The sequence below is a fragment of the Lactuca serriola genome, chromosome 1 (genome assembly GCF_051521515.1).
Source record: "Lactuca serriola cultivar US96UC23 chromosome 1, Lser_US96UC23_V15, whole genome shotgun sequence".
Classification (NCBI taxonomy): domain Eukaryota; kingdom Viridiplantae; phylum Streptophyta; class Magnoliopsida; order Asterales; family Asteraceae; genus Lactuca; species Lactuca serriola.
In genome coordinates, this window is record NC_136408.1 from 88,975,679 (window position 1) to 88,988,813 (window position 13,135).

General features: G+C 33.9%; 1 protein-coding gene across 1 annotated transcript; it reads left to right on the forward strand.

Annotated features, from left to right (window-relative positions):
* Positions 1–367: 367 nt before the first annotated feature.
* LOC145058570 (F-box protein CPR1-like) lies at positions 368–7,765 on the forward strand. Its single transcript, XM_079006461.1, has 4 exons — positions 368–1,360; positions 1,572–1,627; positions 2,115–2,165; positions 7,711–7,765. The coding sequence occupies exons 1-4, from the start codon at positions 368–370 to the stop codon at positions 7,763–7,765; spliced, it is 1,155 nt and encodes a 384-aa protein (XP_078862587.1).
* Positions 7,766–13,135: the final 5,370 nt, after the last annotated feature.

A 13,135-nucleotide genomic window follows, 5' to 3' on the forward strand; every position in this document is an offset into this window, starting at 1 on the left:
GATATATCTTGATAGCCTTATCAATCAACTTATTCAATGTAGCTAACTTTATCATCACCTGCTTATGATCATGTCTTTATGGTTATTTTAGATTCCAGTAGTTCCTTCCATTTCCATTGTATATGAAGGATCATAGTTGGTATGTATGTTAGTATCTACAAATTTAGTAAACCCATAAGCATATGTGGTAAGCTTCGACAAGGCACATCACTAAAGGAAATTTCCCTATATCCGGTAAAATTTTGCGAAACTTAATTTATTCTTTTACGAGTGCCTAGTAATAAATGTGGTATAAATAGAAGCTTGCATTCTCAGATGCAACCCACTCCCTCTTTTCCAAACTCGGGCATTCAGTTCTAGGGTTTCAATGGCACAGTTGCCCAATGAAATGATTCAACTAATACTCATAAGGTTAGAGGTGAGGGATCTGATCCGTTGCAGGAGCGTTTCAAAGTTATGGAAATCTTGGATCTCTGAATCTAATTTCATCGAAGCCCATCTCGAACGCAGTTATCTCCAGGATTGTGAAAAGAACAAAATTGGAAACAGGAGAATTGCTGTGTCTGCTTCGCGCTGTGGTGATTGGATATATGACCCTGATAAAATCTTATCTGTCTGTCGCACGCGTCATCTACTCGGTTCTTCAAATGGTTTGGTATGCGTTTCTCCCTCTCGTACCGAATTTTTACTTATCAATCCTGAAACCCGAGAAGTGAATAAACTGGAAGAGCCCCAAATCCCTCAGGAGGGATATATGATTTATGGTTTTGGGTATGATTCGTCCAAAGATGACTACAAGGTGGTATTAGGGTTTAGAAAAGGTAGTAGTCATATATGTTTTCTAAAGTTTAGTTTAAAATCCAACGTCTGGGAAGTTATTGGAGATGTGAACTACACTTTTGTTAATAGGGTTGGATTCCTTCACAGCGGCGCACTTCATTGGGTTGTTTGTCATGGTTCAGCTTATCAGATGCCGGTAATCCTTTCTTTTGATTTGAACGAGGATAAATTTGAGGAGATCCCACAACCTTGCAAATGGGCAGAGCATTTGGGGTCCATAAACGGTTGTTTGTGTGTATTTGATGTTCTCGAAGAAGTATGGATGATGAATGAGTACAATGTGAGAGAGTCTTGGGAGATTGTGGAGCCTAAAGACAAGATTAAGACAGAAATCGTGCACTGTTTGAAAGATTTAATGCATTACATACCAAATAAGAGGCCTTTATGTCTTAAACAACGTGTTGTCCATACTCCAAAGTTTATAGCGGCCCCTTTGTATACACCAAGTCTTGTATCTCCCCATATATTCAAGAAACCAAACAAAACGAAGCAGGAAACAAGCATCATCAAGAGTCGCAAGGTGGGTTCTTATTATCTTGTTTTTTGGTTTCCATCTATCTGTCCAATTGCGTTAGTTATACTGGGATATTATGCTTATATGTGAAATTCCATATCATCTTTATTATACTCATGATCATCAATATTAAAAGAGAAGATTTCATTTGTCCATGTGCCATACTAATTTCATATTGTGATTGTGCCTCTGATTTTATCTTTGTACATATGACTAGGTACCAAAAGTTTGTCTTCACTCAGCTAGTTCAAGTGAGGTGGGAAATCATGAAAGGTAAAGCACTTGATTCTCACTATTCTTATAAACCATTATTCATTGTTTTCATTTGAATCCTTTTTTGTAAGCTTTTATACATTTATCAGAGAAAACCCTCTCAAAAGCCTGGTAAAGGCCATGTATTAGTTGTAACATGAAATTTAATTTGATGCACAAACATTAAAAGAAAAGGTGGATAAGGGCTTAGAGGCTCATTTACATGACATGAAAAATCAAAATCCGTGTTCAATTCTACTTAATTTGACCATTGGAGTTTAATCTTTGGGGAAGTTAAAGAGTCTAGCCTTTTATGGTTTCGATGTTCATTGCTGATTTAATTGTGGTACATATGAGTTTAGTATTTAACTAAGTCAAAGAGTATGGTCACAAAACAATGATGATCATGTTGTTAAGCTTGATACCCTGTTGTTGATTTGCTATCTGCCTAATTTGATTCATCAAATCCCTTAATGTTTTGGTTTTAATCTTTTTTTTTTTTTTATAGATCATTCAGAAGCGCGCTGAAACGAGCAAAACAAGCTTTGCATGATTGCCGGTAATATACATAAATATCTATCCCTTTAGATAATGGTTTTAAAGTCTAATAGAGATTGAGATTTTAAGTTTAATACACAATTGTCTTCACCTTATGGGGACCAATTGTGCTATTTGAGTTGTAGCTTTTCTAGGATTATTTTCATGATGAGGATGAAGATCAGAAGGGCATTGATGTCCATGTCCCGCCTTTTTTGGGTTGAAAATAAATTAAAATTTGCTCAGTTATGTCTTGGCATGCATAACGCACACGACCTTGTGGTCATGTAGTTGAGTTAATACATAATTTTTTGGCCTAGCTTGATTTTACTTTGATAATGTTTAGGAATTGACTTCTCGTTTTGCTTTTTCTCTTTATATTGTAAATGGCGTTTTCTCTCACAAAAATTTCTCACTTTGTGTATCAGGTAAACAGTTTGGTTACGATGGTTCATGGGAATTGACATCACTGTCTGTCAAATTTCTAGAGTTTTATTCAAAATGGTGCTATAAAACCAACTTTTTAGAGTCTATTAGATTATCTCAATGACTGTATGTTTCATGGTTTGAAAATACTGTTAAGGATTTTTGTTTTATTGGTATCAAACATCTTAAATATTCTCTTGTCTTCTACTACATATCTTTACTTTGACCAATTTTGACCTTTTCGTGATTTTCATTTCCTTGATACTTTATGAATCAGAAAACTTCTTATATGTGGTGTCTTATTGGTTTACAACTTTCAAATGAATCGAGATTTTAACAGGAAAAAATAGGTAAGGCTTCTTGTCGAATCCTAGTGGTTAACAGAAAAAAAAAAGAAACAACTTTTTAAAATGATGCATTTTAGCCCCCATAATCAAATCCTTGTGGTTGAAATGTGGTAATCCACAGATGAGATCCATGGTGCAAGCATTTCAAACCTTGACACGTATGAAATACTACTACTGCAATGTGACATGGGCGGAATAAACGGTAGGTTTTACCATTTTTTTTCATGATACAGGATGGAGTATCAAAGAAACTACATGTTGTGTATAAGATAGGCCTTTTTTATTCGCATTCAAAATATATACATAATCTCTACTATAACGACACCTTTTCATCTTCTATCATTAAAAAACCTTCTAAATCACGAAAAAAAATCTTCCAGGCATTCGCAAAAGATTACTTTATTCTGGACGTAAAGAACTTTTTTAGCAAATATATATATATATATATATATATATATAACAAAAAATAAATTAAAAAACACGTGAATTCGAGAGTATAATCAATGTCGAAAACTTTTAGAAAATTGTCACAAGTTTAATATATATATATATATATATATATATATATATATATATATATATATATATATATATATATCATAGATTGAATGGAGCCTAAACTTCCCTTCAATCTTTTATTAAATTTTAGTGTATCATTTTTATTAAATCTTAATGTATCATTTTGGTGTTAATCACAATTTATTTTACAGCTCGAACGCAAAACCAAAAAACCTAAAATTTTTGAAACTTAACAAAAAAGCTCTAAAACGAACTAAAAAGATGCATGCAAAGGCAGCGAGATTAGACCGGTCCCAAAAGACACGACCGTAAATAACTAGAATAAAAAAAATCTCGACTCCAGTATTACTCAGGACCGATCTGAAAAAAAAACCTTAACCGTTCTGAGACCGGTCCTAAAATGATCAGACTGTTCCAAGACAGGCCTTAAGAAATCGGACAGTTAAATGTGAGGTCCCTTGTTCATAAAAATGTCATATTGATGAGTGATTTTTTGCCATGCATAAGTTTGGGTGTTAAGACATCTCCTTAGGGTCATATTTGAGTTTGGAAGTCCATATCTTAACCATTAAAAGCTTTTGTGGGATTTTTGGCTCTCTACCGGGTACACTGGGCGTACATAGGAGTACACTCAGCGTAATTCATGGTTTGCGCATCAACGTCTTGTATATTGTGCTTCGACAGTTGGTACGCGGGGCGTACATTTTGAGTACGCAGGGCGTACTCCCCTAGAATCCATTTTGAACTTTTGGGCCTTGGGCCTTTTGGGGGTTGGACCATTTAAGGTTGGACCAGTTATAGGAGGCGTAAAATGGTCTTTTATCCTTAGAGAGTTGGATTATGGATTGGGACTTAGATTTTGTGTTATTGGGTTAATTGTTAATTATGGTTGTATTTATTGTTAGTTGGTGCGAGCTTATACGGTTCAACGACCCGTGCAGTTATTTAAATACCAGGGGATTGAGGTAAGTCTCTTCACTGTACTCGTGGGTCGAAGACAACAATGTTGGCCCAATGGATTATGTTTGTAGGATGATTGTTGTCTTTATGACACTTGCTGATATGCCACGTGCTTGTTGTCTTTGTAACTCATGCTTATATGCTTGTATGATTTATGTATTGACCTATATGGGCTCGAAGTCATTACGAACTCAGGGTTGATAGGGACTCAACACAACTACAAGTTGTTATATAGAGTCATTATGGACTCGGGATTGATACAGACTCAACACAGCTACATGCTGTTATAATGTGGTATTTTCGGGAACTCACTAAACTTAGGGCTTACGTTTTTTTTATTTTTATAGTTTCTGGTACTTTCGGTTCGAAAGGGAAGGGTCCGATGTGATCGTAGCGTATCCACCCATATTTCTGCAATGTGATGATTTTGGGATCGTATTCTGATGACTAATTTGTTAAGAAATACTTTGGATGTTTGAGTAAAAGATAATTGGTGTTTTGGTTGAATTAAAAATGAAAAATTTTAATTCATAATTTTTGGGACGTTACAAACATCAAATCTGGACAAAAAACCTCTAAACTGAACTGAAAAGACACATGCAAAGACGACAAGACTAGACTGAAAAAAGACCGGTCCCAAAATACAAGATCGAAAAAGACCGGACTAAAAGAATCTCGTCGCTAGTATATCTTGGGATTGAGAGAAAAAAATGACAGTTCTGAGACCAATCCTAAAATGACGGACCGTTCCAAGACTAGCCTTAGAGAAAATAGGACCGTTCCAAAATGCATAGGTTGTCTCTTCAAGGTTTTTCAAGCTATTATGTGATGTTTATTTTTGAAGAAGAAAAAGCACCATAATTCTTTTATAATATCCATAATTTAGCCATCCATTCTTTTTTAAATATCATCTACGATATGATGGAAATATTAAGATAAACAAAATTCCAAAAGAAGGAAAACATAAGAAAAGCAAAATATGAAAACTAGGTCGCAAAAACAATGAAGTGTAGCTCTTTCCTCATGCGAATCATAATTCATGGCGTCGACAAGTGCAACGTGCCAAAGGATATGGGTACGTCGGTTTCTTAGTGAGTTAACATGAAAGAAAGTTAGTCTAGTGGTGTTGCATACAGGGACGGCTCAACCAGTTTCGGGGCTCTAAGCGGGTCAAAAATTGGGGCCCTTGGGTCTTTACTATATTAATGTTATAAACCCAACTCTTTTCTATAGGCTTGAGACCCGTAATAATAAACCAAAAAGTTTCTAAAGTTAAACCGGAAGTAATAGATTTTCAAATTATGGATTAATGCAATACCTGAGAATACACGATAATTGAAAACTCAAATGTGAAAACTCAAGTTTGTTACCGGCCTGTTCCAACCATGAAGGCCTAACCTCGACGCCTTGATTCTATAGTATATATTCAGTAATCAAAAAAGATAAAAGAGGACATGAGATTTAACCTACAAATCAAAATAAAAATCTAAATTAGGTTTCTTATGAATCAAAATCCTTAACAAATTTTGAACTTGGTTGGTTTCCCTCTTCTTGGTTGATGCTTCAAAGCCAACAGAGCACACAATGACACACACACACACACACACACACATATATATATATATATATATATATATATATATATATGTATATATATATATATATATATATATATAGATTCAACACACATATTGACAATTTAACATAGATTATACACACCTGTAATGGTGATTGGTGAACTTAGGACAAGCACATAGCTGCTATATTCGGAAAAAAATTAGTACAAGATAGTGACTAATTAGGTACCTTAAATCCTCTATCAGAATGATGCCAAGAACAACCAGTAAATAGGAGGGAGAAGAAGGAGTGTGTTGATGGTCGTCCTACACCAATGACCAATCTAGAGTACACTAAAAAAAGTTCTAATAACAAAAAAGGATTAAAAAGTAGAATCTACAATCAGAAATATAATTATTTCATAAAAATAAACCTAAATTTATGAAGGGTTAAACAATACCAATAGAGATGGTGATGACGATCGAAATCAAGAATCAGAGAAAAACAAGAAGGCAAAACTGCAAAAGGCTACCGGGCGTTGGCTGCGTTTCAGTACTTAGTCTACCACCAAGGCATTGATCGAATCAGACAATCGAAATCTAGAATGAAAGAATGGAGAAGGGGTTGAAGAAGAAGAACACTAGAAAAAAAAGTTATGTTTTGTGGAAATCGATCGCGTTTTGTGGAAATTGAAGTGTCGTCGGTTCCACCGATTTTTGAAAACCGGGGCCCTTTACAATTGGAGGCCCTAAGCCCTTGCTTAATTTTTTATAATGTAAGGCCGGCCATGGTTGCATGTTGACAACAAATCAACCATAGACATGATAAAAAAAAAGCCAGTGGTTCATGGGAGAAGAAAACACATAGATACAAGGTTTCATTTTTTATGTGATGTGTCTAGAATGGAGATATAAAAGTCACGTATGTGAGCAGCACGGAAGCAATGAACAGAAGGCAGATATTCTCACAAAATCCATGGCGAGCAAGAAGTTTGAAGATATGCGTAATTTGTCAGGAGCGAAGCAAATGAAAATTATGGATTAAGGGGGAAAAGATTAGAATAATCTATAAGGTTTTTAATATAAAAAGGAAGAAGTAGAAGGTACAATCACGTGAGGTTGTCCTGTTTATCTACTCTAGCTATTTCTTTTGTTATAATCAAGGTTTTCAGCCAAGTAAATTTTCTTTTGTGTATGTTACAACGGAGTAGGTGGTAATGTCCAGAAAAGTTATTGTATATTTATTATGTAAGTTCTTGTGTAATGTAAGTTTTATGTAAGTTTGAAAAGTAAGAAGAGAGATATCATTGAAGACTCAATTTTTGTGATAAATGTTTTCTCTCTTTTGTGCACACACATGAAAATTGAAAATAATCCATCTTCCTTTCATTTTTCTGCACAAAGTAAAGAGGTCATAAAGGGTAATAAACCAGCAGCAGGGATTGGTGGCGACGATTGAAGCATACCAGATCAGAAGAGAAGGGCTTGGAGCGTAGGAGACGTAATGGGGTCGATTAGCTGATTTTTATTTCAATAACCACATCAAGGGTATTATTGGGATATCAAAGTAAAGTAGATGGAATGGTGGAATAGTGACCACATATGAGTTTAGTATTTAACTAAGTCAAAGAGTATGGTCACAAAACAATGATGATCATGTTGTTAAGCTTGATACCCTGTTGTTGATTTGCTATCTGCCTAATTTGATTCATCAAATCCCTTAATGTTTTGGTTTTAATCTTTTTTTTTTTTTTTATAGATCATTCAGAAGCGCGCTGAAACGAGCAAAACAAGCTTTGCATGATTGCCGGTAATATACATAAATATCTATCCCTTTAGATAATGGTTTTAAAGTCTAATAGAGATTGAGATTTTAAGTTTAATACACAATTGTCTTCACCTTATGGGGACCAATTGTGCTATTTGAGTTGTAGCTTTTCTAGGATTATTTTCATGATGAGGATGAAGATCAGAAGGGCATTGATGTCCATGTCCCGCCTTTTTTGGGTTGAAAATAAATTAAAATTTGCTCAGTTATGTCTTGGCATGCATAACGCACACGACCTTGTGGTCATGTAGTTGAGTTAATACATAATTTTTTGGCCTAGCTTGATTTTACTTTGATAATGTTTAGGAATTGACTTCTCGTTTTGCTTTTTCTCTTTATATTGTAAATGGCGTTTTCTCTCACAATAATTTCTTACTTTGTGTATCAGGTAAACAGTTTGGTTACGATGGTTCATGGGAACGACCTTGAATAAAAGCTTCATGAGCACATCACTGTATGTCAAATTTCTAGAGTTTTATTCAAAATGGTGCTATAAAACCAACTTTTTAGAGTCTATTAGATTATCTCTATGATTGTGTGTTTCATGGTTTGTAAATACTCTTAAGGATTGTTGTTTTATTGGTAACAAACATCTTAAATATTGGTACTTCAATGGAGTTTTCTTTTATCTTCTACTGCATATCTTTACTTTGACCAAATTTGACCTTTTCGTGATTTTCATTTCCTTGATACTTTATGAATCATAAAACTTCTTATATGTGGTGTGTCTTATTGTTTTATAGCTTTCAAATGAATCGACATTTTAACAAGAAAAGATTGGTAAGGCTTCTTGTCGAATCTTAGTGGTTAACAGAAAAAAAGAAAAAACTTTTTAAAATGATGCATTTTCGTCCCCATAATCGAATCCTTGTGGTTGAAATGTGGTAATCCACCGATGAAATCCATGGTGCAAGCATTTCAAACCTTGACACATATGAAATGTTACTACTGCCTTGTGATTTAAGCCCAATGTGACATGGGCCGAATAAATGGTACGTTTTACCTTTTTTTTTTTCATGATACAGTATAAAGTATCAAAGAAACTACATGTTGTGTATAAGATAGACCTTTTTTATTCGCATTCAAAATATATACATAATTTCTATTATATGGACACCTTTTCATCTTCTACCATTAAAAAATCTTATAAATCACGAAAAAAAAAAGTTCCATGCATTCGCAAGATTACTTTATTCTAGACGTAATATATATATATATATATATATATATATATATATATATATATATATATATATATATATATATATATATATATATATATCATAGATTGAATGGAGCCTAAACTTCCCTTCAATCTTTTATTAAGTTTTACCGTATAATTTCTATTAAATCTTAATGTATCATTTTGGTGTTAATCACAATTTATTTTACAGTTCGAAAGCAAACCCAAAAAACCTAAAAATTTTGAGACCGAACAAAAAACCTCTAAAGTGAACTGAAAAGGTGCTTGTAAAGACCACCAGACGAGACCGGTCCCAAAAGACAAGACCGTAAAAGACCAAACTGAAAAAAATCTCGACGCCATTATGTCTCAGGACCGAAATGATAAAAAAAAACCTTGACCGTTTTGAGACCGGTCCTAAAATGATGGGAGTGTTCCGACACCGGCCTTAAAAAAATCGGACCATAACATGTGAGGTCCCTTGTTCGTAAAAATGTCATCTTGATGAGTTATTTTATGCCATGCATATGTTTGGGTGTTTTTTTTATTGATTTTATTGAGGATTTGGTCCTATTAAGGTATGCAAAGGTGTAAAGTTGTCAACTCTACGTGTTAAGACATCTCCTTAGGGTCATATTTGAGTTTATATATATATATATATATATATATATATATATATATATATATATATATATATATATATATATATATAATTTCGGGAACTCACTAAGCTTTGTGCTTATGTTTTTTGTGTTTATAGTTTCACGTACTTCCGATAGGGAAGGGTCCGACGTGATCGCAATGCATCCACCCATACTTTCGGAATGTGATGATTTTGGGATCGTACTCTGGTGACTATTTTATTAAGAAATACTTTTGGATGTTTGAATAAAAGATAACTGGTGTTTTGATTGATTTAAAAATGGAAATTTTACCTCATAAGTTTTGGTACGTTACAAACATCGAATCTGAACAAAAAACCTCTAAACTGAACCGAAAAGACACATGCAAAGACGGCAAGACTAGACCAAAAAAAAGACCGGTCCCAAAAAACAAGACCAAAAAAGACCGGACGAAAAGAATCTCGTCGCCGGTTGTAACGACCCAAAAAACTTGTAATTCATGTTAAAGTAATAAATATAATTCCCATAAATATAAAAAACACATATTATAATCAATATACTTTAATATTTAATGAAGTTTTCATTGAATAATACAAGTCTATACGATTCCAAAAATATATAGAACGTCTAAATCTGACTTCGCATGAAGAAGTTATGATAAATTCTATCACTATAACCTTTATATCAAGTGTAATTTAAAATAGACATAGAATTAGCTATTTGAGTCTAAATGAAAGTTGTAGTACTCGGAAATACCTACACGTGGATATAAAGAACGTAAAAAACAAAGCTCATATGCAAAAGTTATAACCTTCCGAAGATACAGTTGTCTGAGAGCATGACACGTGTCAGAAACTCTAATCTGACTGGACTCACGAAGTGAGAATCATTTCCAACGATGTGAGGAGTCAAATCACCACTTTTCAAGCCTAGAAGACACCTGGGAAGTCTATGGGATGACTTTTGGAAGCTCACGACGTAAGCATATCATTCTCAAGACGTGAGAAGTCACCTAGACACCTTTTGGAGCTAGAAACACATGTGGCAAGTCTACGTGATGATCAGGACCAAACTCACGACATGAGCCATGCATGCTCACGATGTGAATGTCAAAATCTCGGGATATAAATAGGATGTATGACCTCTGGGTTTTGGTTAAATTTTTTTTTATCACACCTTCACTTTAAATACTCTCTTAAGCCCTTCTAAAACCCCTGAAGCCTAGGAACCCCCATCCCCCCCCCCCCCCCCCCCAACACCCAAAGAAAGCCTGGAGCAATCGAAGTCCTCGAGAAAATAATATTTTTCTGTCGAAACTCTGCTTGCGTAGAACTCGATTTTTACGAGAAACTCGTAATTTCAAGTAGCGAAGCGCTGCTCAAATCACCACTTATCAAGTGAGTTTATACCCCTATGTTTTCATGAATTTTCACTGTTTTAAGGGGGAATACAAGTATAACACAAGAAATTTGTGTTAATATGTAAATGTTTTCAACATTTATTAATTGTTGCTATCAATGAAATTATATATTTATGTATATATAAATTATATAATTAGGGTTCAACAGGCTTAGAATTGATAATTTAACTCCATTTTCTGCTCCTTGTTTGGTTGTGGGCTTAGGGTAAAATTATTTATTCGACTGTCTATTTAATAAAAATTATATGAATATTATATTTATATAAGTATAAATTCATTTTAAACTTAGGAGGGAAATACAAGTAAAACACAAGGAAATCTTATGTTAAAAATCAATATTTTTCAAATAGATTTCAGTTGACGTTTTTATAGAAACAAACGTATAAATTATAATAGGTATAGTTTATGGAACAAACGTACTACTCACTCCGTCCCAAAATTATAGTCCATCTTTCCTTTTTGGTTTGTCCCAAAATAATAGTCCATTTCTAAAAATAAATAACATTTTTACCAAAATACCCCCTTATTATTACTTAACCAACTAAGCATTTAATGGAACATTAAATGCAAAGTAAGGACAAAACTGTCATTTTATTAAATAAAGTTAGTGATAATTAATGTTTTTCTTAATCTGTGTGTTTTTTGTCTGTGTACAATAATATTGCGACGGAGGGAGTATTTTACAAGTTCAGGTTACAATACAAAAACAAACATATAAACTATAATAGGTATAGTTTATGGAATAAACATAGTATTTTACAAGTTCAGATTACATTACAGAAACAAACATATAAACTATGATAGGTATAGTTTATGAGAAAAGCTTACAAATTATCTATTACAAAGTAACTTTTCATTATTCTACACATAACCGTCAATATAGAATTTGTGAGACAATCTTCAAGTACTTATCTAAAGTATCAACCAAGTCCTAAAATTATAATCAGAGTCTCCTGGAGGTAGAGCATGACACTTGTGTATAGATCTATACGTGACTGACAATCTCGCACCTAAGCTGCTTGCAACAGCTAGGCCGACAGGCCTATGGTGACAAATTTCATACCATTAACGACGCCCGAAGAACGTCGTGTTCGAGCATTCCGATGTCATCAAGTATGGTTATGATAACTCATAATTTGGTATTGAACTATACAATTAGTGTATAAATAAGTAAACAACTTCATATAACTTTATTAAATAATAAAACTATAATACAGTATTTTACGAATACAACTGGTAAATCTAGATAGTTAAAATTATACTATGTTCATACTAGTACAAACACTAAATACTATTCTAGTGTAGAGAAAACATACTTTTCATGGTTTTATGTAAACTAAAACTATGTTATACTATTTCAAAGTACAATAACAATTACATGTTTTGAGTACAACATATTACAATAGAAAATATAGGGTATCTAGGAAAACAAACTTACATTTTTAAAGAATAAACAACAGATTTCAGTTACAAACATGCTTATGAACTCACCAACTTAATTGTTGACACCTTTTCAAAACTACTTGTATTCTCAGGATAACAATTAGCAGGTACCCACATGTTTTGAAGAAGATGGAGCTTCATAGACTCATGTCTTTTAAACTTTTGATATACATTTTGTTATCATGTATATAATAATTTTGAACACAAATGTAAAACTTATATTTTATCAATACATGGTTGTTGTACTTTGATTTCTATTATGCAATTGTTGTGATACTTAACATGAAGTCATCCGCCCCCGAACGTTTCTGCTGTTCTGGTTTGGGGGTGTGACACCAGTATATCTCAGGATTGAAAAAATTGACCGTTCTGGACGCCGCCTAGGACACCTCAACTCAATGGTGTAGCTGAGAGGTGCAATCAAAGTTTGTAAGACATGGTTCGCTCCATGATGAGTCGAGCTTCGCTACCTATCTCATTCTGGGGGTATGACATAGAGACTGCCTCCCATATCCTTAATCTATTCCCAACTAAGAAGGTTGCCAAAACACCTCACGAGATGTGGACAGGGAAGGTTCCCTCGTTGGCACATATCAAGGTTTGGGGTTGCGAGGCTTTTGTAAGACGGGAGACTCATGACAAGTTTGAACCTCGCATTGAGCGGTGTATTTTCATCGGCTATCCATA

What these genes read in the sequence shown, in the direction of transcription:
- LOC145058570 (XM_079006461.1), top strand. Translation starts at nt 368, where the DNA reads ATGGCACAGTTGCCCAATGAAATGATTCAACTAATACTCATAAGGTTA. An exon ending in GAGGTGGGAAATCATGAAAG is followed by an intron (nt 1,628 to 2,114) that starts GTAAAGCACTTG and finishes TTTTTTTTATAG; the next exon opens with ATCATTCAGAAGCGCGCTGA. An exon ending in CAAGCTTTGCATGATTGCCG is followed by an intron (nt 2,166 to 7,710) that starts GTAATATACATA and finishes TTTTTTTTATAG; the next exon opens with ATCATTCAGAAGCGCGCTGA.